We start from the raw sequence: 17,240 nt of genomic DNA on the forward strand, positions 1-17,240 counted from the left end.
AAGGAGGAACTGGAGTCAATATATTTGGTTACAAGAGTTAGAAAAGATACTGTGAAAATGATTATAATACTGCCGAGATCATACAGCTTCTCCATCTCTGCTTTAACGTGGTCACCTACAGTATCAGAATCATTTAAGCTCACAATATCTGTCTTTTCGTGGATCAGTTGCACGCGTTGTGTGTGCGAAATTACATTAGTACAGAACCTCAATACTGTATTTTAAGTCCTTGGTTTCGGGAGCTGCCGACAGCTGAGTTGACTCACGGGGAGGTACTTTCGGTGATGCACACCTCAAATGCCAGTACACGGACAAAAATGCACCGAGCTAGGTGCACTTCCCAGCATGCACACCTAATTACCCTTCTTGATCTTCATTTATATAGTCGCTTATTTCACCTTATTCGTATCCCTGAGGTGGTCAGATTTCTACACGGCGTGGCCCAAGCTAAAACCCCTCTCACGATAAGCTTCATATCGCGGAAAGCGAAACATCTAGGCTATGGCAATTTTACGAAGAACTTGATGGACTGCCACCGTCCTATGCTCGTCAAGGAAGCGAGAAATACTCGTTTTGATCGTAGGAGTAGCTCATAAAATAGGGCACGGCCCCTCGTTTCAGACATGTAGCCTCGCTTCTTGTACCGCTTTTCACGGCTCTGTAGGGTTCTAGCTTTAATAGTTGAGTGATTAGCAGCATCCTGTCTGGTCAAATCGCGAGCGTACATGGAATAGGTGGCAACATCGGTCAAATGATTTCTCATTTTGACACACGCGAGAAGTTTGTCACGTGGCTTACGTTCTACTTTTAATCATGGACGCCACCCTCGACGAGCCATCCTTTTGACGATTCCCCTAGACATCAAAAGTAGGGTTACTCTACCTGTTAACAATCAATCTGTTATATGCATTGGAAACTTGATGCCTTTTTGAACGTGACGACTCGACTACTGTAAAAAGTGATCGGTCGCTTTTTCTTATCTTCTGCTTTTCAGACCGATTATAGCTAGTTTCTACGTTCAATATATCTATCAGCGATAGAAGCTAGAGGCAGGATCATACTTGGATAAAAAAGTAGCAAAGCATTTACGACATTAAATCGGTACTTCCCTTACATACCTTCGATATTATGCTATCGCTGACGAAATATTTAGACAACAGGGATCAAGTATAGTATAACAATTTGATATACGAGTGTAATAGTGAGTATGATTTCTTCATCTATTTGTATCGTAGCAGTGTCTTAATGGGTGCTCTTAATAATAGTAGTAATAATTCTGAAAAGCAAATTCGTCAGAAATCCAAGTTTTTACTGTGCATCTAGCCAGATGCCTCTTCTGCTATTTTAGTCCAAAAAACGGTGATATTTATAGTCATCGCTAGTAGTGGCCATGTCCTGGATACTTGTTGGCATGCTTACCGGTCTTCAGCCAGTATAAGAGCATATGTGCTTACTGTGTGATATGGTGATTGTAGCATCGGCTGTTATACAAAAAGGATTTTGGATTTACAAGTGGTGGGCTCTAACTGTAGAAACAATACCCTTATCGTAACTGCCATATGCCGTTTTAGCAGATCATTTTAAGAGAAAATGGCAGGGCATGAAATTATTGATTAAGTCTTCAAAGAAAATAGGTTTTAATATACAGTTACAGTTTCGAATCCGTGTTTGAAAGTATATAAAGTTCATCCAGGACGGTGTGGATTATGTATTTGCTATAGCTCTGCCTGCTCAATCCTTAAGCATTACAAAGACTGCTTGCTTAGAGCAGTCCCATGGCCGACGCCTTTCAAAGCGATTGTATCTGAGTCGGGCAATCTGTGAAACTCGATTAACGATTTAGTTAGCCCCTCGCCGGCAAAGGTTACTTATGTTAATATGTACAGACGAGCTGCATAAGAAATAGCACTTGATGGATGCTATGAAGTAAGCTCAACGTGGTTATTAAAAAACGGAGATAAAAAAGTTCTATAAAGTGTGCAGTTTTGTATGTTGTATGTACTGTACATGGAAATACTATTGTTTTCACCAATAATCATCATCATGACCCGGTTGGATAAATCCTACTGATACTCTACTCGATACCGGTTTCTTTTCTACTGGTCCAAAACGAGAAAATGGGAATAGAACGTATGTGACCTTAGCCTTAATTAATCCCATCGGTACCTACACCGTGCCAATATAAAAAATCGCTTTAATTAGCTTTCCTCTCCTTTGATGAATTTACTTAGAAAACTTACAGTTCCAAATGTGTTACTATCTCTCGAATGGAATGCTTCATCGCCTTCTACCCAGCAATGGCCCTTGGGCACATACACTATGTATTGTTGTATATTATCAATGGACAACGATACTTTATAACCAACGAGGATTCATTTGTTACCTAAAGATTTTTTATGCTTTAATGGTTGTACGGTATCACCTTCGAGAGCAATGATACGTTTTGTGAGCACACATTTTGGATCACTGGGGGAACTACATAAGTGTATGTTTGCTGATGTTAGTTTTATACACGTGTCACAGACACAGGCACAAACTACAATATGTCAGCCTTAAGAGATACGACACAAACTCACTCACGTCAAAGTAACTACTTCACCACGTTCAAACTCGTGGTCTGTTACGGCCCATTTGTTTAATAGTACGCGATCGCGCAACAATTGATTGCTATCAGGATTGAATGTAGGCTATACAAAGGTGTAATGTCAACCAGTTCAGTGTGGGATTTTGGTTGTAATGTTGATCGTCTAGATCGCGCTTAATCGATCTTACTTGCATGGACCGGCCATGGACTGTACCGTAACTGAACCCATGGTCGACGAAAAACATGACTACCGGAAACCATGCTAATGCTCGGGCCGCGGGTACAAAGTATGGGCTGCTTCGTACTCGCGAATATATGCCCATTTGTGTTATGTATACAAAAAAAAAGTTACGGCCGGGATTTGGTCTACCAGTATCGCCCAAAAAGGAAGCAGATGAAGATGCGGCGTTTCTTTCGTAAGCTATGCATGCCAAACCCTACTACCTCGTCTTGTTCCAACTCTCATACAGCGCTATAGGCGAGTAGATCATATGGACAGAATCTCGTAAAGAGCCAGAAGACGGCTTGGACAGAAAGAATTATACCAGTGCTCTGTTCATATGAGTTGAAATGCTAACAGCACTAAAGAGCATCTAAGAATGGTTGGCTCTTCATGATTCCATATACCGTAGAAATATACTCCTTTAAGAGTTACCACAGTTTAATAAGATAAAATCTCAAATATCATACCACGAGTACCTAGCAGTTGTTCCTGTAGCAAAGCTCTATGGTACTTGGTAACAGAGGATGAGTAGTATCGTCTGCGGGACGACTGGCTGGACACAATTGGATGCATCATAGTGAGCTAAACAGATTCATAATAGTTTTAGTTATAAGTAATCATTATTTACGGCTAGCTATGATATCTACAAAGAATTCGACAACATAACGTATATAACAAGTGTATTGTGTTTGCCAGTCAAGCATAACCAGACAACAGACGAGAAGCATTAATGAGCAGGCACTTTGATTCGCGGAATTTCAATTGGACGCCTGGTGCCCGTGTGCAACAGGACTTCTTGACAACGACTGTGAAGCTCCCTCTTTCCCCCACATTGGTAATCGGTACGTGTATGGCACCAGAAAGAAATTTTGACGATCCATTATTGCGAAAAACGAACGGATGAATAGATGGATCGATGGATGAAACGGATGGACTGATGATTACGGGCGATTTTTTCCAATCTCATATCGATAGGTCAAAATGGTATTGAAGCACAACAATCAATTGCCGAACCAACATTTCCGCAAGGACTGGCAGCGTCGCGTTAAGACCTGGTTCGATCAGCCCGGTCGCAAGAAGTCCAGAAGAACTGCACGCATCCAAAAGGCCGCTCGCATCGCCCCCAGACCCGTCGATGGTCTTTTGCGTCCTGCTGTCCGCTGCCCCACCCAGCGCTACAACATGAAGTTGCGTGCTGGCCGTGGTTTCACCTTGGAAGAACTCAAGGTACTAGAGAGATTTTTTTGCAAAAGAGTATATATACGAATTGAAAAGAGTTGAACACGATTATTAATTTTATGAACTTGGGGTGAATTTGTATTTTCAATAGGAAGCTGGTATCAACAAGAAGGTTGCCCGCACCGTCGGTATTGCCGTTGACCACCGCCGTCGCAACCACTCGCAGGAGTCTTTAGAATTGAACGTCCAGCGATTGAAGGCTTACAAGGCTAAACTCATTGTCTTCCCCCGCAAGGCTGGCAAGCCCAAGCAGGGTGACTCTGAGGCTGCTGAGGTTGCTTCCGCTGTCCAACTCCGTGGTGGTATCCTCCCCATCCAGCAGCTCGCTGCTGCTCCTGAGGCTCGTGCCATCACTGCCGAAGAGAAGTCCGTCAACGCTTTCAAGAAGCTCCGTTATGCTCGCTCTGAGGCCCGTACCCTCGGTGCCCGTGAGAAGCGTGCCCGTGACAAGGCTGAGGAAGAGGCTAACAAGGTACGTATTAAAGAAAGAAGGGGTATAATCAAAGGGCTTTTGCTATCGGGTGTCAAGCTAATACATATTTTATTAGAAAAAATAAGTGGATTCTTATCGACCAATTACTATTTTTCACCCATCCTCATCTTGTACACACACAAAAAAATAAACACCAGTGCTGTTGTTGTTTTTCCTTGCCACATCATCAGAAAATGATTATTTTATACACGCTTTTCTTTTCTACCAGCCTGCAGCATGTCCGTCGCCGCGAGGGTCACTACCAGCACCCAATACGAGTTTGCCGGTATGAGCATCCTTCTTCGCACGAATAATTTGACCGCGACCAAACATCGAACGTCCTTGGTCTCTGACGGTATAGCATGTGTGGCCCATGGCTTCGAGCTTTTCAACTTCTTCAGGAGCAATACCGTCTTCGACATACACGACAGAGCTGGAGACGTCTGTAAAGCTATATGCATTGGCTGCTAACAGGCCGTCGGGCTTGGGTGGAGCGATGCAGATTCTAGGAAGATCGAGGGCGTGCTGGGGATTTGCAAGGTAGTGCAGTAAGTTCATGACGACTTGGACATGGCCCTGAGGTTGCATAAAGGCGCCCATCACTTTTGTATATCGGCTCCATATCAGCAAACTTATGTTTTCGCAAAAAGGATCAGGGGTCTCATGCAATCGACTTACCGCCAAAGCAGGCTTCGAGATCATGATCGCCAGAGGGTGTCTTGCGCGTAATCATGGAGGGAATAATTGTGTGGTATGGTCGCTTCTTGGGGTTAATGCAGTTGGGATGACCCTCAATAAGTACAAAGTTACATCCTCGGTTGTGGAGCGTGAATCCACAGTTGTCAGGGACGATATGAGACTACAGAGAAAATAGGTTGAAAGGATGAATATTAAGCCCATTCAACAGTCTATACCCACGATGAACAATACTTACTCCAAAGTGCATAAAGTTTGAGTTCTATCATAAATAGATGTAGATACCGTGTAGATGAGTTATATTTAGTTAAAGGTATGAAAATATTACATTGTATGTAATACTTACAATGAAACTGCAGGCATTGCCTTCTCCATCCACGACAGAAAAGTAAACGGTATTACTAGTCTCGTCTGGGTATCCTTTTTCGACCTTGTCGTTTCGCTTCTTCAAATCCACCGATTTAGCACGTTCTGAGAGATACTCTTTGCTCAAGAGCTTTTCAGTTGGCACAGGCAGCACTTGAGGATCAGTTACATAATAGCGGGTATCAGCAAATGCCAAACGCAGTGCTTCAATAATGATATGCAAGTACTCTGCCGAGTTGTGCTCGAGTTTGGCAAGATTCAATCCATGTTGCTCTTCCAAGGCACGGATAATACCAAGTGCAATCAATGCAGTGATGCCTTGACCATTGGGTGGGATTTCCCAGACGGTCCAATCATGATAATCTATGGAGATTGGGTCGACAAACTCGGACGTGTGTGAAGCAAGGTCTTCGTGTGTCATCAAGCCTCCACGAGACTTGACAGCATCAACAATAGCATCGGCAATGCGTCCCTTGTAAAACGCATCTTTGCCCTGAGCAGCAACGGCTTTGTAGGTTCTATTATTATCAAACGTGGTATTAATTTGAAAGAAAAAGATATAAAAGGATAATTTTCCTTTAAATGTCCATCCAGTGTTGTCAGATCAACTCACTCTGCAAGGTTCGTTAGTTGCATGATATCGCCCTCGGCAGGTGCACGAACGCCGTCAATAAGCATGTTATCTTTGGTGGTGTTTAATTCTTTGAGGGTCTTTTCCTCTTCTTTCCACTACAGAATACGCCCTCTTATCGGTTAATTTCAGGTCCAGTGCTTTAAAACCCTTATTAAAGGTATACCGATCGTGCTGAAATGTGCGACACTGGGAAACTTTAAAAAGAAAGAGTGATACAGTATAGATCAGTAAGTTATAGCCTTTACATAACAACACACAGTATCATTTCCCCCCCCAAAAAAAAAGTTAAAATAGATACCCGTTCTCGGCAAGGTCAATAGCAGGCTGCAAGACAGTAGCCATATCCACCTTTCCAGAGCCAAAATGCTCGACCGTGTCAACCCACGCAGCTGCGGCACCAGGTACAGTTACCGCATGGACGCTATAATTAGGGAGCGAAGAGCCATGAAGACTGGCTTTTTCACGGAGATACTCAATGGTGAGGGCAGCTGGAGTTCTGTGTTTTTGCGGGGAAGATGTTATAGGATTTTCATATCTCGCTTTGTGTAATACCCGTGTTCACTTGTTAGGCTTTTACCTTCCAGAACCGTTCAAACCACGGACTTTGCGAGTTTTGGCATCGTAAAACAAACAGAATGCATCGCCACCAATGCCGGTCGACGCGGGTTCTACAATGCACAAGTGTTAAATTAGGCTACAAAGTTAGTTGCGAAAGAGAGAGCGAAAGACAGTAGCGTTAATAAGCTAACCTGTAACATTAAGAGCAGCAGCTAAAGAAAGAAAAAAATTGAGTCAATACTGGTGTTCCACGCCGAGTGATAAACAATCATGCACTGTAGAATCCATTACCAACTGCAACAGCTGCATCCTAGAGTATATAAGCGAGGTTAATAGTTGCAAGGTCAAGATACAGCCAGCTGGTAATGCTTACTTACAGCTGCATTTCCTCCTTTCTTGAGAATATCGACACCTGCCTGCGTTGCAAGTGGTTGCCTACCAATTTATTTCGTTTTAATTATCATCTTTTCCATTTATCCAAAAGCTACATGTCACCATCAAATCGTTCTACTGCAAGAAAGAATTAGTACATACGAGCTAGCAACCATTCCATGGGTACCATACACAGCAGAACGACGTGAAATAAAGGGCAAAGTATCTAGAGTCATGCTACAATTCACTAGTTAATGGAGTGGGGAAGAACAACCGTTAGTCCGACCTCTCGGATGTACTTTATATGATAAGCTTTGGCGGCATCTGAATCACTTTTCTTAAAATAATACCCGGGTGCCTGTTTTCTTCACATCAATACGTTTCTACAATTCAGCTGACTGGCGCTACTACCAACCTGGTGGAAGCTCAGGTTAAAGTTAGCGCGTCGACAATCATGTAACGTTTGTCATGTTGATAGTTAGGGTTGTTGACAATCGATATCCACCAACGTTGTGGCTTTGGCCGATAAAGTGCAACCAGATCAAGCTTTGTGCAACAAAAGCAATTCGTTGCCGCTGATTACGAATGGTCTTTGAATCCCCACTCTTGGTTTTCCTTTAGACTTGGAGATTGTAAGTATTACAGAGACCCGATAACCGGTGCCAATTCTAGATTTTGTTGATTTGTTTATTTAATTCTGCATGCTTCCAAACAAAGAAGATGTCTGACAATGCAGGTTCCCGGGTGGCATTTTGGAGACGTGGCTAAGCAACGAACATTGTAAGCGTTGGAGTCTCAAAGATGGGATATGACCGATCTGCTCCTAATCAAAAAACCTAAAGCCCTGGATCGTGAGAACCCGGAATACTAACACATGTCTCATCATTATTGTTTGTCCTTGAGGTGTGACACTCCGTATACTATATAGCTAGAAACAGTAAATATTTGAGAACTTCTTGGAGGAAATGTAGGAAAGAATAAGATTTCATGAAAAAGATTGTAGCCAGTAGCATTGAAGAATGTAATTATGACAAGGTATCATTCACTGTGCACTTAAATATATTACTTTGTACCAGATTCATTTTATAAAAAAAGCAGATAAATGAATCATCACTCAACAGCCTCATCCAGATCGACAAGTATTATACGCTTGCAACTTCTCGTATCTACTGATGCATGCTTTTCTCTGGAATACATCATGTAATTAATGCTCCATTTTTAATTTTTGCAATACCTCCTTGTGACTCACAACGCCACCTATTTGAATTCGTCATGTACAGGCATCAGTAAGTAGCACCATTTTGACAGATACTGGATGACACTCGGAGGTTCGCACGGGGTTTAGCATAGTCGTTGCCTACGCTTTTATTGATGAATGAATCAACAACAGCCTTTGATCTACTGGTTATGCGTTGTTTGTTGAAATTGTTGCTTAGATTATACCTGCATTTTTAACTAGGTCGTTAACCTCTATACTAGAATGCGATATCAACCACGACCAAACTGCATCAACCTCATAAATGTGCTTCACAGTGAATAACTACAAATAATAACGGCTATTTTATTTTATCATAATAAATGTCGCCGTTAATGCTCCCCATACCAACGAAACAAATCCCCATGTTTTTCAAAGCTTTGCCAGCCGAGTGAATCCTGACAATCCTGCGGCATGTCCGTCAACTCGCGGATCGCTGCCCGCGGCTAGTGCGCGTTTCCCAGTAAAGTCACCTCCCCTTACTACGCGGATGATCTGACCAGCACCAAACGATGAGCGATTGCTATTATCCTCGGTAACAATACAAGTATGACCCATGGCTTCAAGTTGTTCAATAACATGAGGCGCGATACCTTTTTCGAGGTATACTACAGAGTCCTTTACGTCCGTAAACATACGAGTCATTTGCTGTCTTGAACTATTGGCTGAAGTTTCATTCTGCGACTCAGGAGGAGCGATACAGATTCTGGGCAGGTCGACCGCATGTTGAGGGTTGGCAAGAAAATGCATCATATTCATGATTAATTGAATCTGTCCTTGAGGTTGCATAAATGCGCCCATGACTGACGTATATCATTAGTAGCGAGCTAAACATATATTTTCGTCTTTACTATTTCATAATTAAAATTAACTAACTTACTCCCAAAACAGATTTCAAGCTCATGTTCACTAGATGTTGTCTTGCGTGTAACCATTGTTGGAATGAGAGTGTGATAGGGTCGTTTTTTGGGACCAATGCAATTGGGATGATCTTCCATAAGCACAAAGCTGCATCCTCGATTGTGGAGTGGGAACCCGCATCGGTCAGGTACAATAGTAGACTGAAAGTAAAGTTGAAGATAAAGTTAAAGAACTGCCGACGCATGATCAATATACCACTGCTACTGAACATGTATAACTACATACCCCAAAATAAGCAAAAACCGAACTCTTTGATTACCATTAAAGGGATTTTATTAGTTAGCATTCAGCTCTTTATCACGCAAGGTTGTATAACATCTCCCAGTCGCACTTATCTTTATCATCTACTTACAAGAACGCTACACGCGTTTCCTTGATCATCAACCACGGAAAAGTATACGGTATTGCTTGTTCGATCTGGATATCCCTTCTCGATCTTATCGTTTCGTGATTCAAAATCCACCAATTTGGCGCGCGCAGAAAGATATTGTTTACTCAAAAGTTTTTCGGTTGGAACCGGTACCACTTGGGGATCGGTTACATAATAGCGTGTGTCAGCAAATGCTAACCGCAGCACTTCAATGATAATGTGCAGGTACTCTGCTGAATTGTGTTCCATCTTCGAGAGGTCCAAACCGTTTTCTTCTTCCAAAGCGCGAATGATGCCAAGCGCAATGAGTGTTGTAATGCCTTGGCTGTTTGGTGGCGGCTCCCATATAGTCCAACCATGATAGTCAAAGGAGATGGGATCCACTAGCTCGGACGTGTGTGAAGCTAAATCTTCATGAGTCATCAAACCTCCGCGAGACTGGATAGCTTCAATGATAGCATCGGCAATATGTCCTTTGTAAAACACCTCCTTGCCTCGCTCAGCAAGAAGCTTGTATGTCCTATATATGGCCAATTATAAAAACGTTGAGCCATTTCGTTGAAGTACGTTGTCGATCTAGAATTACCTTGCAAGGTCAAGCTGCTGCACAATGTCGCCTTCTTCAGGGGGGTGTATACCGCCAATAAGCAAATTATTCTCGGCATTGTTTGTTTTTTTGAGTAAGTCTTCCTTCTTCTTCCACTATTAGTCAGTTTATTCATTCATCAGTATTATCGTTACGAGCGTTCACAATTGATACTTGGAATAAGATATGACATACTGCTATCGACGCCATGTAGGACGCTGGAAAACTTTTCATACCATAGATGATAAAGATATCAGCTAACGTGACCTTACAGAAAAAGTATCACTTCCCCGGATACAATGCCTTTTAGATATACTTTAATATGTAGTAATTCTTACCCGTGTTCAGCGAGAGCAATTGCTGGCTGCAAGACGTCTGCTATATCCAGCTTTCCGGACCCAAAATGCTCGATCGTATCAGACCAGGCAGCAGCTGCACCAGGAACTGTCACTGCGTGAATGCTGGTGTTAGGAAGCGATGAATCTCGAATTTCACCAGTCTCTCGAATATGGTTGAATGTTAATGCAGCCGGGGTCCTATCTTCGCAAAAAAGCGATGTTTGGTTATTTGCGCCATATCAAAAATCCAGCATGATGCCCCCTTTCCTCTAATGCAGCTTGCTAATACCCAAAAAATTATACCTTCCAGTGCCATTAAGACCACTGATTTTGCGTGTTTTAGCATCGTAGTACAGACAGGAGAAATCCCCACCGATTCCCGTGGACCCAGGCTCTATGCAGATGCTTTGGTTTAGGAGAATGTTGCATGAAACGGTCTATCAACAGGACTCAGTGTGCTTTAAAAATTTACCAGTTACACCCAAAGCAGCGGCTAAAAATAAAAAGTTGGCAGGGGGATGTTTATCAATAGGGGTGTAGTTTGTTCAACTGTAAACATTTATGAATGCAAAAGCGTTCGTACCCACTGAAATAGCTGCATCCTACAATAATATTTTTTTTGGATTACCATCGATGCTATATTTCCCCGTTAACCTAATGTCTGTCCTATTTGTATATGCTTCTTACAGCTGCATTTCCTCCTTTCTTCAAAATATCGATGCCAGCTTGGGTTGCAAGTGGCTGCCTAGAAAGTTGCATCGGCAGCACCAATGTTGTAAGTTATCTAGGACTAGGTCATTGGTGGCCATTACTCTAGTATTCCATGTATACGCTATTGATTACACCTACGAGCTCGCAACCATTCCATTAGTACCATACACCACAGAGCGACGTGAGATAAACGGCAAGGCTTCTGGACTCATAATAGTTAGCAAATGGGAGAAAAAGAGGATATGCACGTTCGCGGAAGTCAAGTCTTTTATATCAGATTTAAAAAACATTGCCCCGTAATTACAATCAGATCTACAAACACATATGCAGTTGGTCGCATTTACAAACAAAAAACAGCAACAGGTTGTATTTCTTAGTAAAAGAGTAAAAAAAATCATCAATGAGGTAACGGGGCATCCAAGTTGAGCAGTATTTAGCGAAAATGATGAAATGCAATGAGGTAACGAGATCGAAAGAAGATGATGGTGCTATGATTAATTTATTTAAGTCGCGGACCAGGTCAACGGAAAAGTGTAAAAAAATATAAGACGAGAAACCAACAGCATCGTTGCAACGAATGCGGCCTTTCACAATTATGTATGGGACTGTGCTATTATTCAAAAAGTATTTACGAACATATCAGTAGTATACCAACTTATGTATGTACGTGAGCTACGAAGCCTTTTGTTTCGCAGATGTAGCTAAAGTGTTTATTATAGGCATAAGCAAATATGCATTAGCAGTGTTACAAACAAAAATACAGTTCAGCCATTTTATCTAAGAAGCCTACTTAAAGCTTTGCCAAATTATTGCCTGACCAGCCTGCAGCTTGACCATCACAGCGAGGATCGCTACCAGCGGCTAAGACGCGTTTACCGGTAAAAGTGTCATGCTGCACACGAATGATCTGACCATAGCCAAACATCGAACGAGCTTTCCCCTTAACGATATGGCATGTATGTCCCATAGCTTCTAGTTTTTTGACAGCTTCAGCGGCAAGACCGTCTTCAACGTATACAATGGCGGTGCTCATGTCCGTGAAAGGACGGGCATGAGGAGGAGGTACGTATCCTACTACCCTCTCTTTAGGCGGACCAACGCAAATTCTGGGGAGGTCAATGGCATGCTGGGGGTTGGCAAGAAGATGCAGCATATTCATGATATACTGCACATGACCTTGGGGTTGCATGTACGCACCCATGACTGTATACAATTCGATACATTAGATGAAGAGAGCACGCAGTTTTATATAATCTTTGAATTGCTAAGGTATCGCTTTACTTACTGCCAAAGCACGCCTCAAGGTCATGGTCACCGGAAGATGTTTTGCGAGTAACCATAGACGGCATAAGCGTAAGATAAGGTCGTTTCTTGGGACCAATACAATTGGGGTGACCATCAATAAGTACAAAACTGCTTCCTCGGTTGTGCAAAGGGAACCCACATCTGTTGGGGACGATACAAGACTATGGTGTAAAAAGGAGAAGATTGATCAGGAAAATCTAGCATGATTATTGTTATGGGAGATACGATTACTCACACCAAAAGGTGCAAACACAGAGCTCTTTAGCATGAAGGTTAGGTGAACTGTTAGTAAAAAATTTATGTAGTCGCGGACCCATACTCATAGCAATAATACATATTATGCTGGACCAAGTATTTCCTTACCATAAAGCTACATGCATTGCCTTCTCCATCAATGACGGAGAAATATACAGTGTCACTCGTTTTGTCTGGATATCCTTTCTTGATCTTGCCGTTTCGCTTTTTCAGATCGACCAATTTAGCACGCTCCGACAGATATTCTTTGCTCAAAAGCCTTTCAGTTGGCACAGACAACACTTGAGGGTCGGTAATGTAGTGACGAGTATCAGCGAACGCCAAACGTAGTGCCTCAACAATAACGTGCAAGTACTCTGCCGAGTTGTGCTCGGCTCGGGCAAGGTTCAATCCATGTTCTTCCTCTAAAGCACGAATAATTCCTAGGGCCATCAGAGCAGTGATACCTTGACTATTCGGCGGCAGTTCCCAAACAGTCCACCCGTGATAGTCAATGGAGATTGGCTTGACGAGCTCGGACGTGTATGAAGCAAGATCTTCGTGTGTCATCAAGCTTCCACGAGTCTTGACAGCCTCAACAATAGCATCGGCAATACGTCCCTTGTAAAATCCATCATTGCCTCGTTCAGCGACAAGCTTGTAAGTTCTATGAATAAGGTCATCGATGGGGTAATGTGAGAAATTGCTATTCCAGCCAACTCCACACATGTAGCGCTAAAGCTTACTCTGCAAGGTCAGGGAAATGCATAATATCGCCTTCAGCGGGTGCATGGACGCCATCAATAAGTAAGCGGTTCTCGGGACTGTTATACTCCTTGAGTGCCTTCTCTGGTTTTTTCCACTTTTCCCATAACAAATTCTGTTAGCTTCATTTCGAATCTTACGCGTCATCACCGTGAGCATACCAATTGCGCTGAGATGTGTGATACAGGAAAACTAACGAAGCGAATGATGAGTTAGTAGCTCATGATATCATGAAAGATAGAAGCCTGTCTATATATGATATCATTACAGCTATCTTGTTCAATATAAATCCCTCTTACCCGTTTTCTGCTAGATCGATTGCCGGCTGCAAGATAGTGGCCATATCTAACTTGTCTGAACCAAAGAGTTTTATAGTGTCCACCCATACCGCTGGTGCTCCAGGTACTGTAACTGCATGAATATTGCTTTCGGAAAGCGTGACATTACCATCTTTAATGTCTTTATAAACGTGCTCTGTTGTCAGCGCTGCTGGTGTTCTATGAGAAAGTAAATGGCTTAGTTCTCATACTTCTTTCTTCCTTAATTTGTAATCAAGCGGCTGTATTCATAGTAGCTGCGAAACCCACCTTCCAGAACCATTAAGTCCAGTAATCTTTTTAGTCTTTGCATCATAGTACAAGCAGCATGCATCGCCACCAATACCCGTTGAAGCCGCTTCTGCATTTCATCAATCATAGAATCCGAACAGTATACAACACAGTTACGTTATGTCAACTTCGTTAAGTGATAGAATATGATGACAGAACTGTAGCTTCTACGTTGTATACCTGTCACGCCCAGAGCAGCAGCTAAGCAAAATGTTATCAAATTTTATGTGTAGTTTGCCTCGTTAGTAGTAATTCAGTCATATCTACATTGAGTATTTTATTGACGTACCGACTGCAACAGCTGCATCCTAGCAAGAGCATAGAGAATCAATTTTTGAAACAATCTGTGATCAGTACCACGTCATACAATGTATAAACAAACCCATAACCACGGATATATAATAAAAGGACTTACAGCCGCATTTCCTCCTTTCTTTAAAATCTCAATACCTGCTTGTGTCGCAAGTGGTTGTCTAGCAGTACCAGTGAGAATAGTGGTTGTATTAAATAATCCGTTCGCACCGGGGAGAGAAAGAACTATGTAGAGCTTGATTTGTCGATCGCGTCTGTCTTTTACTTAATGAAAAATGCCTGAAACTTACGAGCTAGCAACCATTCCGTCAGTTCCATAAACCACAGAACGACGCGAGATAAATGGAAAGGTATCCAAAACCATCGTTGTCTAAGAAAGTAAGAAATCAGCCAGGGACGAGAGAAAGAGCACTGTAAAAATACATCGCTGAGTCAATGCCTATTTAAGCATATATATGCAAAAGGCGATGCGACGCATATCGCAAGTAACCTTCGTTACTGCTTATAAAGTTTTAATATGCACCAATCATGCAATAAAGGGGTTAGCAACCACCGAAGGAAAACTAACCTAAAAATACCTAAAAAAACCTGAGAAAATCTAGTATTCAACCAGGATTGCACCAGCCCACCTGAACACCCAATGGATCTTTATTTTTTTAGATAATTACTATAACCTACTCACTACAACCTTTAATTCTGACATACCATAGGCTGTTTTTTACTCTTCATTTCTATATGCCAACGTCTTTCTTTTTTCTTTATTCTCTGCTTCAAAGGTGGCTCAAACCTTTAACACCGACAGGCAGCGTAACAGTTGTGCTCAGCAGTCCAGGCTTATACATCATGTAAAATTTTGGTAGTGTGCTTCCAGCCAGCATTGCGATGGAGACGCAGCCAGATTACTTGCAATAGTGAGAATATATAAGAGGCCTAAAAAGCTAGTGACAGTGGCACGGGGCCATATCGCACTGATGGAGCGGCCTGACAATATACGGTGGTTAATGTAAAGCTTGGAGTGTTAAAAATACGCCAAAACGTCATTACTTTCGTTGAGTAGGTCGCAAACAGGCAACGAAGTTGGTGTTTCTTTAGCAATTTCCATTTTGAGCAATATTAATGCATAGTTTAAAGTTTATATTTATTGGAAGGCATATGACGATACGCTGATAGCATTCTTGTCGCTTCCTTGCAGTGCGGTGATTGAGAAGAAAAAAAAACACATAGTAGGAGGTGGTGCTTTAACTGGAAAAACCCAACTTCTGAAGAGGGGAAAAGTCAAGTCGGAATAAGATGTTTGGTGAAGAGAGGTAACGAAGTAGGAAAAAAAATAAGGAAAGGAAGAGAGAAGTGAAGATGTAAGACGGGGGAGAGAAGAGCTGTCTATAGACGCTATGAGTGTAGTGAGGGATGTGAGGGTGATGACGATGCCACATTGTCCAAGTCTAGCGCTTTTTCGGGTGCCGGTTCATTTGTGTCGTAGTCAGTGTCCGAGTGGCTTGACTTATCAATTTCACGCAGCACGCGAAGTTATCCATCTGATGAGGCGACAGCCGTACCCGGGAAAAGCAGACGGATAGAGTATAGGGTCAACTACCCTAAATGGCCGGAGACACCGGATGATTTAGAATGAGCTGCATCGACGTGCAAGTTCGTCATCTCGCTTTTGGGAGATCGCCACTTCCACTGCATCGTTCGGCGGGTTGTCTTGCTCATGAGCTTCTGATATCGTTGGTGCAGAGGATTGGTGGTAGTAATTCTCCTCCAATGGTCATCGCCTTGCTTACTCCAAAGCAGGAAGAGTTCAATTATTCTAGCCATGCTGGATGCAGGCAGAGAGCGTAGCAGGTGACAAAATTGAGATGGAGGGTTCGGATGCGAGTTTGCATAAATGGTAGATAGGCCAGCACTAGAAATACGATCGTAGGAAATGAGGTGGTGGTGTTGCGATTGAACGTCATTTTGACGCAGCTGTTTCGTGCTTGATGTATCTTTTTGAGTTGGGTGGCTGATAAGGCAATGATTGCAAGGCCGTATTCAAGAAACGGGCGGATGAACGCTCGATACGTTCGTAACGTGGGCCAAAGACCCATGTCAACTTGGTGTACGCCGAGTCTTCGCAGGTGAGCCCTTCCTTCAGTTGCGTTCGCTGATAAGTTATTGAGCGTCAATACCCTGACAGGTGAATGGAGTACCAAGACACTGGAATTATTCGACGGTGCGCAATGGTTTGTTGTAGATACGAAGTGTGGGATGTGGTTGATTGACTGGTGTGGAGTGGTCGATAATGGTGCATCTATCGGGGTATCAAGAGCAGCCTAAGTCTCGCGAATGTTTCTCGGCGACTTGTAGGAGCTGTACCATATCTTGTGGTAATCCTAGGAGGACGATAATCAGCATATATTGATGATGAGACGAGGATTCAGTGGATGTGTGGCCTATCTTTCTTGGGACGTCCATTACTGCCACCGCTGTAGAGTTGTGCTTGAGCTGTCGCTTCAGAAACACCAATAAGAGGTGAAGTGCGAAGCTGAAGTGGCGATGGTTTATGTGTTTGATATATCATACTTTCTAGCATATACATACTCACACACTGGCGGCTCTATCAAAGCGGCGTTGCCGTCGATATCAGGCACAGACGGTTCACGGCTTCTAGCGTTAGAGTCGGAAGATGAAGGAACGGCGCAATTGCCC

The 17,240-nt window shown here is 42.7% G+C and overlaps 5 protein-coding genes across 5 annotated transcripts; 1 reads left to right on the forward strand and 4 right to left on the reverse strand.

Moving 5' to 3' along the window:
• Window positions 1-1,918: 1,918 nt before the first annotated feature.
• BDB00DRAFT_816419 (mitochondrial inner membrane peptidase complex catalytic subunit 2) lies at window positions 1,919-2,991 on the reverse strand. Its single transcript, XM_053122992.1, has 5 exons — window positions 2,773-2,991; window positions 2,581-2,687; window positions 2,384-2,475; window positions 2,241-2,317; window positions 1,919-2,166 (listed from the first exon to the last, which is right to left on the reverse strand). Exons 1-5 carry the CDS (start codon window positions 2,905-2,907, stop codon window positions 2,026-2,028), a joined length of 552 nt encoding a protein of 183 aa, XP_052981212.1. The 5' UTR covers window positions 2,908-2,991; the 3' UTR covers window positions 1,919-2,025.
• Window positions 2,992-3,788: 797 nt separating this feature from the next.
• On the forward strand, window positions 3,789-4,603 carry BDB00DRAFT_786794 (50S ribosomal protein L13e; the record flags this gene model as incomplete). The annotated part of the gene is made up of 3 exons (XM_053120640.1): window positions 3,789-4,034; window positions 4,138-4,518; window positions 4,595-4,603. The coding sequence occupies 3 exons, from the start codon at window positions 3,789-3,791 to the stop codon at window positions 4,601-4,603; spliced, it is 636 nt and encodes a 211-aa protein (XP_052981213.1).
• Window positions 4,604-4,740: 137 nt separating this feature from the next.
• Window positions 4,741-7,380, reverse strand: BDB00DRAFT_870938 (gamma-glutamyltranspeptidase; the record flags this gene model as incomplete). Its single annotated transcript, XM_053126769.1, has 12 exons — window positions 4,741-5,120; window positions 5,197-5,377; window positions 5,453-5,476; window positions 5,561-6,098; window positions 6,194-6,309; window positions 6,378-6,408; window positions 6,513-6,710; window positions 6,792-6,882; window positions 6,964-6,984; window positions 7,064-7,082; window positions 7,150-7,207; window positions 7,307-7,380. The coding sequence occupies 12 exons, from the start codon at window positions 7,378-7,380 to the stop codon at window positions 4,741-4,743; spliced, it is 1,731 nt and encodes a 576-aa protein (XP_052981214.1).
• A 1,391-nt stretch (window positions 7,381-8,771) lies between these two features.
• BDB00DRAFT_927886 (gamma-glutamyltranspeptidase) lies at window positions 8,772-11,537 on the reverse strand (the record flags this gene model as incomplete). The annotated part of the gene is made up of 12 exons (XM_053128905.1): window positions 8,772-9,202; window positions 9,280-9,460; window positions 9,546-9,569; window positions 9,673-10,210; window positions 10,277-10,392; window positions 10,472-10,502; window positions 10,615-10,812; window positions 10,918-11,008; window positions 11,087-11,107; window positions 11,198-11,216; window positions 11,302-11,359; window positions 11,464-11,537. The coding sequence occupies 12 exons, from the start codon at window positions 11,535-11,537 to the stop codon at window positions 8,772-8,774; spliced, it is 1,782 nt and encodes a 593-aa protein (XP_052981215.1).
• Window positions 11,538-12,095: 558 nt separating this feature from the next.
• BDB00DRAFT_927887 (lincomycin-condensing protein lmbA) lies at window positions 12,096-14,913 on the reverse strand (the record flags this gene model as incomplete). The annotated part of the gene is made up of 12 exons (XM_053128906.1): window positions 12,096-12,528; window positions 12,611-12,791; window positions 12,866-12,889; window positions 12,994-13,531; window positions 13,611-13,726; window positions 13,791-13,821; window positions 13,929-14,126; window positions 14,217-14,307; window positions 14,418-14,438; window positions 14,527-14,545; window positions 14,653-14,710; window positions 14,840-14,913. The coding sequence occupies 12 exons, from the start codon at window positions 14,911-14,913 to the stop codon at window positions 12,116-12,118; spliced, it is 1,764 nt and encodes a 587-aa protein (XP_052981216.1). The 3' UTR covers window positions 12,096-12,115.
• Between the last annotated feature and the right edge of the window lie 2,327 nt (window positions 14,914-17,240).

This window comes from Zychaea mexicana, assembly GCF_025766255.1.
Source record: "Zychaea mexicana strain RSA 1403 chromosome Unknown BDB00scaffold_24, whole genome shotgun sequence".
In the NCBI taxonomy this organism is placed as follows: Eukaryota; Fungi; Mucoromycota; class Mucoromycetes; order Mucorales; family Lichtheimiaceae; genus Zychaea; species Zychaea mexicana.